At 48.8% G+C, this 14,583-nt stretch overlaps 1 protein-coding gene across 4 annotated transcripts in view; it reads right to left on the bottom strand.

Moving 5' to 3' along the window:
- The window catches only part of RGS9 (regulator of G protein signaling 9), a 99,861-nt gene that overhangs the window by 85,033 nt on the left and 245 nt on the right, over window positions 1-14,583 (bottom strand). Inside the window, exons 1-2 of one of the 4 annotated variants that reach the window (XM_063629355.1) lie at window positions 8,157-8,271; window positions 7,771-7,932 (exon numbers count right to left, since the gene is read on the bottom strand). Coding sequence is in view for 2 of the 4 variants with exons in the window: in XM_055256934.2 (XP_055112909.1) it covers window positions 6,186-6,242 (57 nt within the window). In the remaining 2 variants the exon portion in view is untranslated. Of the gene's footprint in view, window positions 1-6,185; window positions 6,553-7,770; window positions 7,933-8,156; window positions 8,272-8,828; window positions 8,906-14,583 lie in introns of those variants that run through there. The other 3 variants (XM_063629354.1, XM_055256934.2, XM_055256935.2) reach the window with 3 other exon arrangements.

Genomic DNA, 14,583 nt, shown 5'->3' with positions numbered 1-14,583 from the left:
GTCCTGTGTGTTGTAGGATGTTTAGCAGCATTCACGTCCTCCACCCACTAGATGCCAGGAGCACCCCCAGTTATGACAACCTAAAATGTATTTAGACATTGCCAAATGTCCCCGGGGGCTCTCGTCCTGACTACACCTTCAAACTACCTGGAAAACTTTTCAAAAAGAGCAATGGTTAAGCCTGGCATGATGGCAGGCACCTGTAAATGAAATTAGGAGGCCAAGGTGAGAGGATCCCTTGAGCCCAGGAGTTTGAGTCCAGCCTGGGCAATATAGTGAAACCCCATGTCTAAAAAAAGAAATTGTTTAAAAAAAAGAAAACCAGGCCGGGCTTGGTGGTTTACACCTGCAATCCTAGCCCTTTAGGAGGCCAGGGCAGGTGGATCACCTGAGGTCAGGAGTTTGAGACCAGCCTGACCAACACGGTGAAACCCCGTCTGTACTAAAAACACAAAAATTAGCCAGGCGTGGTAGCAGGTCCCAGTAATCCCAGCTACTTGGGAGGCTGAGGCAGGAGAATCACTTGAACCCGGGAGGCAGAGGTTACAGTGAGCGGAGATCTTGCCACTGTACTCTAGCCTGAGCAACAGAGACAGACTCTGTCTCAAAAACAAACAAAAAAAAAGAAAGGAAGGAAGAAAACCAGTGGCATGAAAAGACCAATGCTTAAGCCTCACTTCCAGGCCAAGTAAATCAGAAACTCAAAGTAGAGTGAGTTGATATTAATGTTTTTTAAAGTGCAGCCCAGGTTGAGAATTACTCATTCCCTCTCACCAGAATCATCTTTCTAGCATACAAACCAACTCATCTTATTCATCCCTGATTTTAAAACGTCAAACAGCTTCTCATTAAACACAGAAGTCATCAAACTCTGTAGCATGACCTAGGAAGCCCTCCAGTTCTGGGCTTTTCTTTTTGTTTGTTTGTTTTCGGTTTTTGGTTTTTGATTATTTTTTTGAGATTGAGTCTCGCTCTGTCGCCCAGGCTGGAGTGCAGTGGCGCGATCTCGGCTCACTGCAGCCTCCGCCTCCTGGGTTCAAGCGATTCTCCTGCCTCAGCCTCCCAAGTAGCTAGGATTACAGGCGCATGCCAGCATGCCCGGCTAATTTGTGTATTTTTCGTAGAAACAAGGTTTCACCATGTTAGCCAGGCTGGTCTTGAACTCCTGACCTAGTGATCCATCCACCTCGACTTCCCAAAGTCCTGGGATTACAGGCGTGTGCCACCACACCCAGCAGATCTGGGCCTTTCTTACCTACCAGCCTTCTCCTCCATCAACGCCAAACTCACTTCCTGCACACTTGGGGCCAGCTCTCCCAACCCACAGGCAATCTCCCAAACCACCATGCTACTTCACATGTCCATGTTTTGTGTTGCCTAAAATGTCACTCATTTCCCCAACCTCCTGGCCAAAAACTACTAACTTCTTATAATTCGACTCCATTGCAAGCCCCCTTGTAAAATCTGTCCTGATCCCCCCCTGACCTCAGGTAGAACTGACCACTCCCTGCTTGGTGTTACATGTATCCTCCAACAATGTCTGCCACAGCCCATGGAAGACTTCTTGTCTCCTTGTTTATACATCTGTCTTTCTCCACTAGACTCTAAGCTCCTTGGTGATCCCAGCACCTGGCACAGCATCTAGCCCATAAGTGCCCAATTATGTGTCTGTATTGAACGAAAGAACATTACAAGCAAGAGATACCAAACTCAGCCTGGATATCCTCAATATTTCTGCTTCTGCATTCCTTTCTCAGGCAAAAAGAGATGCCAGAAGCCACACAGGAAAACAAAGCTGTCACCAGAAGGCTTCTCCAAGAAAGCCCATCCCATGATGAATCCCAAGGGCGGTGGTGGTACTGGCTGGGATGGTGATCTGGTAATTGCAGAGGGAAATGGGCCATTCCCAGAACAAGAGTCCATGGGTGCTGGAACCACAGGAGGCCACCCACCTGTGTTCATCTGTCCACTATGTGCCGTCAGCTAATTCCCCAGCAAAGCCGTGAACAGGTGGGCCTTCTGCCTCTTTCTACCACATCTTAAATGAGCCCAGGCATCAGAGGTGGGAAGCAGCATGGCTGGTGGGCATGCCAACCCACGGCTGCATTGAGACTGAGATGGATGCATGGGTGTGAGAACCTCGGGAATCGCACAAGGGCCTTTCTGACCAGCATGGCTCTCCCTGGCCCCATGACAGCTGTCATTTCTTAGGAGGTTGGAGCTGCAGGGGCACGGGAGGATCCTGAGTGAACTCTCTTAGTTCAGGGAGAAGGCATCCCACCAATTCCTCTGGCTCACACCAGTGGTCCTTTTTTTTTTTTTTTTTTTTTTTTTTTTTAGACAGAGTCTCTCTCTGTCACCAAGGCTAGAGTGTAGTGGCAAGAACTTGTGAACTCAGTTACTGCAACCTCCACCTCCCGGGTTCAAGCAATTCTCCTGCCTCAGCCTCCCAAGTAGCTGGGATTACAGGTGCCCACCACCACGCCCCGCTAATTTTTATATTTTTAGTAGTGAGAGGGTTTTGCCATGTTGGCCAGGCTGATCTCAAACTCCTGATCTCAGATGATCCACCTACCTCGGCCTCCCAAACTGCTGGGATTACAGGCATAAGCCACTGCATCTGGCCCACCAGTGATCTTCTTAATTTGCAAATCTGCCATATCACTTGCCCATTCCAGTTTCTATAGTGGCTCCGTATGAGATGAAACCAAGCCTTTCAAAGGTCTTGAAGGCCCATAGGCACCGCTACCTCTGCCTTCCTTTCCAGCTTCCCACTCCCCTTGCACTTCAAAATCCATCAATTACAGAACATGGCCCCAAACCCACTAGCTTTCCCATGCCTCTGTGCCTACACTGTTCCCTCTGCCTGAAACATCTTTCCCTTTCTACCTGGAAACCCCTATGTATCCTTCAGGTCTCAGCTCTGTGTCCCTAGGCACATTGAGCCAGGCTTTCCCACAGCCTCCACACTCTGCCCTGCGTCATGGGAAAGCTCATGGCATTGCATCACAACTTGTGACAGACAACGACCACTCCTGTACTTCTTCTTGGTTTCACCACCTAGTGCTGCGTGACTGGCAAGCCACTGAGCCTCTCTGAGCCTCAGCTTTCTTCTCTGTAAAATGGTGACCATAACTTCCAGCTTAAGAAATAGATGAGATAATGCACCTAACACCCGCGCCCCGACCCCATCACGGACACAGCATACTTCATCACATGCACAGAATGAGTGGTGAGTGACAGTTGCACCCAGGTCCACATTTTTTGTTCCAGGCCCTTCTCCAGAAAGCTGGACATCGAATGCAGCTTGTTCTTCATTAAGGATCGCCTGGCACGGGCTCTTGAGACCTGTTCTGCAGAACTTTATTCTGTCCCCTGCTCCAAGGAGCTCTGTGACATGACTAATACATACCTAGATATACAGGATACATAGACAGGGCCCTCGCCAGCACAAGGTCTAGGGAAAGAGCAATGCTGGAGGTGCGGCAGGGTCTGTAGGGCACAGAGAAGGGAGCTGTCCTGCCCAGGGGCATTAGGAGAACCAGCCTTCACAGCCGAGGGGTGACTGAGCTGGGCATGGGAAGAGAAGTGGAGCTTGGCAAGCGAGAGGGGGAGAAAGGACTTTCCCAGCAGACGGACCCTGAGGCATGAAAGGGCACCGGGTTCCTAAAAAGGAAGGAAGTGTTTGAGGCAGGAGCCCAGGGGTGCCTGTGGCTGCTTCGTTGTTTCCCAGAGGGCAGGTGTGGAAGGCAGACAGGAGGCAAAGCCAGGAAGATGGTGGGAGCGGAATCCTGGGTAGCCGGGCCGCTCAGGGGAAGGTTGGACCTTATCCTGGGAATGTGGGAAGCCAGTGGAGGGTTTCAGGTCAAGGAGGTCACCATTGATTTGGGGGAAAAAAACAGTGTGTGTAGGAAAGATGTCATGGAGAAGGGGAGATGGGGGTGGAAGAGGGGGAGCTAGGATGCAGGAGGGGGAGGTTAGGGTAGAGGAGAGGTAAGTTAGGATGGAGGAGGAGAAGGCTGGGGAGGAGGAGGACGATGGGGTAGAGGAAGGGGAAGACAGGGTGGAGGAAGAGGAGCTGGGGTGGAGGAGGGAAAGGTGGGGTGGAGGGGGGAGAGCTGGGTTGGAGGAGGGAGAGGTTACGGTGGAGGAGGGGAGCTGGAATGGAGGAGGGAGAGGTTACGGTGGAGGAGGGGAGCTGGAATGGAAGAGGGAGAGGTTACGGTGGAGGAGGGGAGCTGGAATGGAGGAGGGAGAGGTTACGGTGGAGGAGGGGAGCTGGAATGGAGGAGGGAGAGGTTAGGGTGGAGGAAGGGAGACTAGGGTGAAGGAGGGAGAGTTTGGGTGGAAGAGGGGAGGCTAGGGTGGAGGAGGGAATGCTGGGGTGGAGGAGGGGATGCTGGGGTGGAGGAGGGGATGCTGGGGTGAAGGAGGGGAGGCTAGGGTGGAGGAGAGGATGCTGGGGTGGAGGAGGGAATGCTGGGGTGGAGGAGGGGATGCTGGGGTGGAAGAGGGGATGCTAGGGTGGAGGAGGGGATGCTGGGGTGGAGGAGGGAGAGTTTGGGTGGAAGAGGGGAGGCTAGGGTGGAGGAGGGAATGCTGGGGTGGAGGAGGGGATGCTGGGGTGGAAGAGGGGATGCTAGGGTGGAGGAGGGGATGCTGGGGTGGAGGAGGGGATGCTGGGGTGGAGGAGGGGATGCTGGGATGGAGGAGGGGATGCTGGGGTGGAGGAGGGAATGCTGGGGTGAAGGAGGGGGAGTTTGGGTGGAGGAGGGGAGGCTAGGGTGGAGGAGGGGATGCTGGGGTGAAGGAGGGGTGGCTGGGGAGGAGGAGGGAAGCCTGGAGTGGAGGAGAGAAACTAGAGACCAAGACACTAGTCAGAAGACCAAGGTAAAGAGAGGAGAATCTACCAGAGAAGAGTCATGATGGAAAAGAATGCCAGAGATTCAATAAACAAACTGAGTATCTCTTGACAATTACCCTCTGAGCCTCCAAGCCAGAGCTGTCCTGCCTGGGAGGAGGCAGTCCTAGGATAAATCTGGAAGATGATGTGTGGCTTTGAGATAGCCGACTTAGGCAGTTTCTTCTGCTTTTAGTAACTGGTATCTGCAGTACAGGCTTTCAGGGTTCTTTCTGAGCGAGACAACATTCAGCCTGTCTGCTTTACGGATGATGCCCACACCTCTGCTACCCGGAAGATAAGCATGAGCATCTTGAAACAGGTGGACCAAACGTGACCAACTGTCTCGGGGTCCCCAGGACTGTCCAGGTTTTAGCATTGAAAGTCCTGGGCAAATCAGGACAGTGGTCACTGACTATACCAATTTGCTGAGCTCCAGGGGCTCAGAGAGAGCCCAGCTTGTCACAAAACATTCAACTGATTCTACTCAACAAGATAAGCCTAAGAAGATGGACACTACGTTGTGAAAAGTGGCTACGGGTGGGAGGAAGGACAAAGATGTGACCCGGGACCTAATCCTCTGTAGATCTCATCTGACAGTGATTATACCAGAAGCTCAGAACGAAATGAACCACTTTGTCCCCAAACACATCACCCCACAGGTGCATTCCACCTCCCACATGTCCATCCTGTGTGCATACCCTGTGCCCGGTCACTTTGTCTGGGAAAGCATTCACAAGGGAAGCGAAAAGGTTGGGACTTCTGCCGCCAGCGCAGACAGCAGGAGATGCACAGATAGACACACTCAAATGAGGGCTCTCAGGGCATTGTAAATGGGGTGGCCCTTTATCCTACAAATCACCCCGTTTTCATGGTCTATGTGTACACACACACACACACACTTTAAAATAGTGCAGTTTGGGATCAGAAAAAAAAGGCAAAAATGGCAATATCACATCTGGTCGTCTTACAACAATATCAGCAGGCTGTCTCAAATCTGCCACAGCCTGAACTGAACCTGCCTCTCCTGAGTAACAGGTTGTTTTCACCTCCCGCAGACCGTCAGCGCTGGCTTCAGATTCTCCGCTACAGGCAGGGCACACGAAAACCTAATGATTACAGTCATCAATATCGACACACACAGCAAAGAAGTCACTTAATAAAATCGAGCAGCACAAATCGACCCAAAGGGGTGCCCTCCACTCCTGCCCCTCTTGTCCTCGGACGCTTCGCAGATGCGGTTCCCCGCCCGCCTCCCAGGGTCCAGGTGAGGGGCCAGGGTTACCTTTTGGAGAAATGCCATCCTCGGCCTGTACTGCTGGCCTTGGTGTCGGATTGTCATCCTGGCCCCTGGATGGATTCACAGCCAGAGCACCAGTGGGAGACAAGAGGAGAAGCCCTCCAAGTTCGAAAGGCAGCCTGGCTCGCCCCAGCCCTGGGCGTCGACGGGGAGGCGTCTGGGCGGGGAGGGCGCGGGCCGGGCCCCCCTGACTCTCACTAGGCGCCGCTGACTTGGAAAGCAGCTGGAATCCGCGCCAGCCAATCCGCGAGCGGCGCCGCGGGCTCATTAGCATGCGCTGCGCGGGCGCCCACCTGCCGCCAGGGGGCGCTGTCCGGCCCTCGCCGGGACCCCGCGGAGCAGCAGGTGAGACCCTCAGGGCAAGGGCCCCGGGAGGAGGAGAAGGAGGAAGAGGACCTGGCGAGAGGAGGAGGAGGACCTGGCGGGAGGAGGAGGAGGACCTGTCGAGAGGAGCGAGCCTTTTAACTTGGGGCGGAGTTATGCACCGAAGTGACACAAAGAGCCTTCACTAATACAGCGCGGTGGAAAATACGGACTTTCCCGTCCTAGCTCTGCCACTAACCAGCCGGCAGCCTTGGGCAAGTTCCTTACAATCTCTAAGAATCAATGTCCTTCACTCAAAAGTAAAAGTTGGAAAATGGGATCATAACATCAACCAGAAAAGGTTGCTATACCATTTTAATGAGGAGATGTGTAACACAGTGCTTGGCCCTGAATAAATGCTTAGAAAAAAAAAATTAGAGGTGGCGATTTACTGACCCAATAGCAGAGGAACTGCTAACATGTGGATTTAAAAAGAGAGAGCAAAGAAGTGAAGAAGAGGGGAAGGTTGTAGTCCTCACCGGGCTAGCTGTCTGGATCAAGCGAATTATATTTTACTTCTCTGGTTCTTAGTGTTTCTGTTAGTTGGTTGGTTGGTTGGTTGGTTTGAGTTTGTTGTTGTTGTTTAACTTTTTTTTGAGACAGAGTCTTGCTTTGCCACCCAGGCTGGAGTGCAGTGGGGTGATCATGGCTCATTGCAGCTACAACCTCCCAGGCTCAAACAATCCTCCCACCTCAGCCTCCCCAGCAGCTGGGGCTACAGGCACGTGCCACCACACCCAGGTAATTTTTACAAAAATTGTTTGTGGAGACAGAGTTTCACAAACTCCTGGACTCAATCGATCTGCCCACCTCGGCCTCCCAAAGTGCTGGGATTACAGGAGTGAGCCACTGCAGCTGGCTGGTTTGCTTGTTTTAATAGACTTTATTTTTTAGAACAGTTTTAGGTTCACAGCACAACTGAGCGAAAGGTATAGGGACACGTCATATATCCCCTCTCCCCACACATGCACGGCCTCCCCCATGATCAACATCCTCCACTGGAGTGGCCCATTTGTTACAATTGATGGACCTACCTTGACAGCTCATTATGTTAGTGTTTTCGTCTTGAGAAAAATGCAAGGATGAAGCCTCTAAGTTATTATCAAGAGCTTTTCTCCTTTGTCATATAAAGCACTTTCTCTTAAACACAGTTATTGAGTGTAGCAGATAAAATGTTTAAGTTGGAAGAAAACAAGAAGGCATTTACCTTAGGAAGGCACAATAAACCAATGTCCCTTTAAAGCAGTGGTTCTTGGCTGGGTGTGATGGCTCACGCCTATAATTCCAGTACTTTGGGAGGCCCAAGCGGGTGAATCACTTGAGATCAGGAGTTCGAGACCAGCCTGGCCAATATGGCAAAACCCTATGTCTATTAAAAATACAGAAATCAATCAGCATGGTGGTGCAACCTGTAATCCCAGCTACTCAGGAGGCTGAGGCACGAGAATCACTTGAACCCAGAGGCTGCAGTGAGCCAAGACTGAGCCACTGCACTCCAGCCTGGGTGACACAGTGAGACTCTATCTCAAAAAAAAAAAAAAAAAAAAAAAAAAGAAGCAGTGGTTCTTATCCATTCTCATGGGTGATATTTACCTGTAAGAATCTGATGAAAGCTATGGACACTCAGGAACACACACACATGCACATGCACACAACACTGACTGAAGTTTGCAAACAATTTCAAGAGGTTCATGCCTGGGCCCCTCTTGTGCCTTTTCAGGAATCCCTAATTCAGAGCCTCCAATTTAGAGGACCCTGGACCCTGCAGAGATCCATCCATGCGGAAGATCAGAGATCCTGCCAAGCAAATTGAACCACTGAGCGTACTGAGAAGTATGCTCTTGGTGTGAGCTGAGATCCAAAGAAAATGCTAGAATAACTTGATTTTTCTCTCATGAAGCATCTTTTGATCCTGGAGTGAGTTTAAATCCAAAGAAAATGCTGGAATATCTTGATTTTTTTCTCATGAAGCATCTTTTGAGCCTAGTGTTATACAGAGCACATGCTGGGATCTGACCAAGAAGATGAGCTGTGAAGTTCCTTCCAGCTTCAACATCCCTTATCTCTAGAAACCCTAAGCATCGAGAAGATAAGCAGCCTTCCTAAAATGAAGGATGAGAAAAATTATTCAGGAGCAAAGAGAGGCAAAAATAAAAGGCACTTTGCTCACTAACAGGATAGGAGAGGCCTCAGTGCCTGCCACTCTCCTCCTCACCCCTTCTATCAGGCCCTGCTCTCCAAACAACTATGTTTTGTAGGACCCACCTTTGCTCACTGGACCAGAGATGCTGGGCGTGGGACCCAGAGGCCAGTTCCCCACATGATAGGACCGTGATGTGGATCTGAAAAACGGAGAGGAGCTTGTTAGATTATTACTTTCACAAATGTCAACTTGAGTCAGATAAAGTCAGGGCCACAGGAAGCTGAGACCAAATGCAAGCTGAAGTTATGAGCAAGGAAATATGAAAGGTGAGCAGAGGAAGCCGATCAGAAAAGGGAGGCAAACAGGCTGGGTGCAGAGGCTCACGCCTGTAATCCCAGCACTTTGGGGGGCCGAAGTGGGCGGATCACCTAAGGTCAGGAGTTCGAGACCAGCATGGTCAACATGACAAAACCCCATCTCTACTAAAAATACAAAAAAATTATCCGGGCATGGTGGCCCATGCCAGTAATCCCAGCTACTCGAGAGGCCGAGGGAGGAGAATCGCTTGAACCTGGGAGGCGGAGGTTGCAGTGAGCTGAGATTTGCACTCCAGCCTGGGCAACAGAGACAGACTCTGTCTCAAAAAATATACATATAAAAGAAAAGAAAAAAAGGGCAGCAACAAGCTGAACAGAGAGCAGTGGAGGGGCCATGACACAGACAAGCCCCTCAGACTAAGTTGGGTCAGTGCCTTTCCAAGGGCAAGGTATCTGAGTCTTTGTTTCTTGCAACTGAAAGGTCCCGTCGTGTAATATGGTATTCAAAGTTTCATGCCAGTGTCCTAGGGAAAAAAATTGATTTAATTCATCGATTTATTTAATCAACAAGCATATTGTTTGCCAGCCATTGTGCTAGAGTCTGGAATTCAAAGCAGAATATGACTCAGTGTTTCTATGAGAATAAGACCAGAAAAATACAAATATAAAAAAGAAAAAAAAGAATATGACCCAGTTCGTGTCTCAAGGAGCTCAGAGTTTAAAGTGGGAAAAGAATATTTAGACAAAAATGTTATAAAATAAAATCTATGTGTGATGAAGATGTAGTCGGTGCAATACAGGATTTTGTGGAAAGGCACCTCATCCATCCTGAATGGAAGAGAAGATCAGGAAGGCTTCCTGGAAGAGGAGTCTTAAAAGGAGATAGGAAGTTACCCAGGTGTAGGGGCAAACTAAATTTCCTCATAGAGAACAGCACAAGAAAAGGTGCAGAGGCAAGGATTAGCATGATTTGAGGGTGGTGACTAGGAGTTTGTTGGACACAAGGTCAAGAAGTTTAGAGGGGTCGGGCATGGTGACTCATGCTTGTAATCCCAGCACTTTGGGAGGCCGAGGCGGGAGAATCACCTGAGGTCAGGAGTTCGAGACCAGCCTGGCCAACATGGTGAAACCCTTGTCTCTACCAAAAATACAAAAATTAGCCGGATGTGGTGGCAGGCACCTGTAATCCCAGCTATTTGGGAGGCTGAATGAGGCAGGAGAATCACTTGAACCCAGGAGGCCAAGGTAAGCCGAGATCACACCACTGCACTCCAGCCTGGGCGGCAGAGCGAGAATCTATCTCAAAAAGAAAAGAAAAGAAAAGAAATTTGGAGGGTTTGGGTCAGGGATTAAATGGAAAGGGACATAAAAAATGTTTTCTATCTTGATGGGAGTGCTGGCTAAACAGGGAAATAAGTTTGCCAAAACTCATCCAACTATTCTTAAAATTAGAGCGTATAATTGTATGTAAACTGTACCTTGAATATAAACTTTACCTCAGTGAAAAGGTTGACCCTGTCATCTCAATGCTTTGGGAGGTTGAGTCGGGTGGGTCACTTGAGGCCAGGAGTTTGAGACCAAACCTGGATAACATAGTCAGACCCTGTCTCTACAAAAAGTTTTAAAAATTAGCCAGGCGTGGTGGTGCGTACCTGTAGTCCCAGCTACTGGAGAGGCTGAGGCAGGAGGATCACTTGAGCTCAGAATGACTATTGTACTCCAGCCTGGGTGACAGAGTGAGCCCCTGTCTCCAAAAAAAAAAACTGAGGCCAGGCACAGTGGCTGACGCCTGTTATATTACCAGCACTTTGGGAGGCCGAGGCAGGTGGATCACTTGAGATCAGGAGTTCAAGACCAGCCTGGTCAACATGGTAAAACCCCATCTCTACTAAAAATATAAAAATTAGCTGGGCATGGTGGCAGGTGCCTATAATCCCAGCTACCTAGGAGGCTGAGGCAGGAGAATCACTTGAACCCAGGAGGCAGAGGTTGCAGTCAGCCGAAATCGTGCCACCACACTCCAGCCTGGGTGACAGAGTGAGACTCTGTCTCAAAAAAAAAAAAAAAAAAAAGACCAGAAAAAGCAAATATTACCTTGCAATAAACCAGTACTAAAATTAAATCCTCCTGTGACTCTGACTGAGTCAGTAAATGGACATTCCATTATCATCAACATCATCATCAGTTTTGCGATCAGTGTCCTCTGCATCATTATCAACAAAAGAGTGTGATTCAGATCCTAAGCAGAGTCATGCTGCCCTGGGTATTGTACAATGTGATCTACATAGTCCTGGACCTTGTTCCCTGTAGGCTATAACCTCACCCCGGTACAATCACGTGTTCATCCAGACAGCACACGCAAGCAGCAGTGCCCTTTAAAATCCAGGTCTAGGCCGGGCGCGGTGGCTCACACTTGTAATCCCAGCACTTTGGGAGGCCGAGGCGGGCGGATCACGAGGTCAGGAGATCGAGACCACTATGAAACCCCGTCTCTACTAAAAATACAAAAAAATTAGCCGGGCGTGGTGGCGGGCGCCTGTAGTCCCAGCTACTCGGAGAGGCTGAGGCAGGAGAATGGCGTGAACCCGGGAGGTGGAGTTTGCAGTGAGCCGAGATCGCGCCACTGCACTCCAGCCTGGGTGACAGAGCGAGACTCCGTCTCAAAAAAAAAAAAAAAAAAAAAAATCCAGGTCTAAGATAATCTCAGTAAAATCACAACACCCCTAGTCAACCCAACAATTTAGTTCAGTCCAAGCGCTGCACTAAAGCTTAAAAGGACGTGTTCCCTGCCTTTATGTCCCTCTCAAAGTCTGGAAAAAGAGACAGAAACTTAAACAGTTCATTTCAACATGATGGATGTTTCAGACTGCTGCCAGGCCAAGACTTCCATGAAGGGACTTCTTAGAAGTGGGGCACGGTTAAAGGAGACACTAAGGGATGTTAAAGATCCCGGGTAATAGAATAGCAACCATGGGAAGCTATTATCCATTATCTAGGCATTTAAGGATGGAGAGCCAGAGCCCTGCTGAGGGGCGGGGGGAGGGGGGGGGCGGCTGTCACCTTGGAGGGAGAAAGCCTGAGGGAATACATACCCTGGCTCTCTCTCCTCCTGCCCTCCATCTCCTGTTTCCTCCCGGTGTTCAGTCTTGACCCAAATCCAGAGGGCAATGGGTCTGCAGTCTTTTAGAGTTAGCCTCCTGGAGCACCAAAGTCAGGCAGAGAAGGGCAAAAATTCTGGGGGCTGGAAGGGACACAGGGGAAGCACAGTGTGAAGAGGCAGCATATGGGCTAAATGTCTATGGTAGTGTGCACACCCAGATCTTGGTCTCAGAGTTCATCCACTGTCCCCAAGCACTTTGGACAACTCAAGTACAGCACCTCCCACACCTGCACAAAGAGACATCTCCCTGACCTGGACAGAAATGGTGTCGGGTTCATCTGACTCCCAGAGTCACTGCCCATCCTTTACCCTTGCTTACATTTCATCTAATTGTATTGTTTGAAATTACTATTAAGTGTATATTATATTTGCAATTCTAAAAAAATCATACAGAGAGAAAAACCTTCAGATGCATGAATGTTTCTTCTTAGGTGTTTTTAGGCAATACAGCATGAAGACATACACTGGTGGGAAACCAAAGGGCCTTATTTTCCACACTGAGCACATCAAGGCAGCTGGGCAGAGTCTCTCTCTATGCACCTCATGGGTCAGCTCAAGTTCAACAATAAAGGGAAGTGATGGTTGGACACACCCACCTTTATCTCTGCACTTTCACATTCTCCACAAAGAAGCTATGTTGGACCTCCGGAAGCTGGCCACACCTGGTGGCCCTCGGTGTTTGATCAGGGAAAGAAGGAGAAAAAGAAGAGTTGGTACTTCCTAGAATGCCTCCTGCCTCTTCCTCCTCTAGGAGTTTTTCGGAAACTATTTCGACCTAGTGGGGACCACCAGCTACCACCACAAACCACAGTCCTATAATAGAAAACTGGTTCCTCTCATTTTTTTTTAATCCTAAATTAAATTCACTTGATGCATCCAGAAAAGATATTTTTCACATGCATTGCTCAAGATGAACATAGGAAAAAAGAACAAATCACACCTTTCTCTGTTCCCCACCCCTTCCCAATTCCGTAGGGTACAATTCCATCTAAGGAATTGATGATTCCTAAGGCAGAAAAAGGAAGCAGTAATTCAGAAAGTGAATCTTAGGCACAAGTCTGTCCGTAGAACTCATCTGTCTGCCACATGGGAGCCAGTTCAGGGCTAGGGAGATAGGGAGTCTGCAATCCCCAGGGATCAAGTTATTTTTTTTTGAGAAAATTGTTCATATTCATGTGGTACTGTCTATTCCCCTTTTGTTTATCATCTAGGATTTATCACCTTTTCACTAGTTGTTCCAACTTCTTTCTCAGCTCTGTGCTTGAGGCTATTCCGTTTCTTCAAGAAGCCTTTATTGAACACCATTTCTGGGGTGGGAACTGTGTTAAGCACCCAGAGTACAAAGGTGAATAAGACACAGTCCCACCTTCAGGGTATTCCCCGTAGGAAAGAAAAATATAAAATAAATGTCTAAGATAATGCAGTAGATGATATTGCAACATGTGAAAAGTAAAAAGAAAAGGAAAGAAAGGAAAGGTAGTAATAAAGCGCGCTAGACATAGGAAATATTGATCAGAGTCACAGAGGTAGGAGCTGATCATGGTAGGACATAACAAGCACTGTTATACCTGCTTCATTCATTTAATCTTGTACCCCTGTGAGGCAGGGGACTGTTAATGTGCCCATTCAACAAATGAGTATACTGAGAGTCAGAGAAGCTGAATAACAAGCTGACATTCATGCATCTGTTAAGCAGCACAGCCAGGACTGGGGGGCCTTCAGCCTGGCTCCTGACTTCATGTCTTAAGCTGCCTTGCCATGCTAGGATATTCTCATTGGCCAGGCCTGGGTCATGGGCCCACTCCAGAAGTGGATTGAGGGCTAGCAGGTTTCCCACGGAAAAATCCTACTGTTAAAATCATTAAAAGAAAAACTGAATGTTGAGCGAATAAAAACAATAGTTGTCCATTGCAGAATCACTTCAAAAATACAGCTTTTCCTTTCTCTTGCATTATTTGCTTGAGATAAATTTTCACAGATGGGATCCCATGAGTCACGGTGGCTTTTGATATAAAATGCCAAGTAGTTTTTCAACAGGATGCATATATTTACATTCTGTCTGCTCAGAATGAACTAATTTCACCACACCCTTATTTGTGTTGGATGCTATATGTTTTGTAAACCTAGACAATTCTAATTTTAGTATATTCTGCAGTTATTTATATTTGCATCATTTTCCCTATCCCTTTTTAGAGTGGAAAACACAAATAAGAAAGTATATATAAGTTGGTTAGCATGAACCTTCGAATCAACAGATGGGCCAGCTGGAGCCCTGGGAGCAAGTGGAAGAACAGGTGTGTCTCCCCTGCTCGCAGCCTTAGGGACCAGAGGGCAGGGTCTGTGCTAAGAGACGAGGCCAGCTCATCCAGTCCCAGCCGAGGGTTCAAACTCAAAAGGAAC

The sequence above is a fragment of the Symphalangus syndactylus genome, chromosome 20 (assembly GCF_028878055.3).
Source record: "Symphalangus syndactylus isolate Jambi chromosome 20, NHGRI_mSymSyn1-v2.1_pri, whole genome shotgun sequence".
Classification (NCBI taxonomy): domain Eukaryota; kingdom Metazoa; phylum Chordata; class Mammalia; order Primates; family Hylobatidae; genus Symphalangus; species Symphalangus syndactylus.
This window is presented reverse-complemented; position numbering and strand designations above follow the sequence as displayed.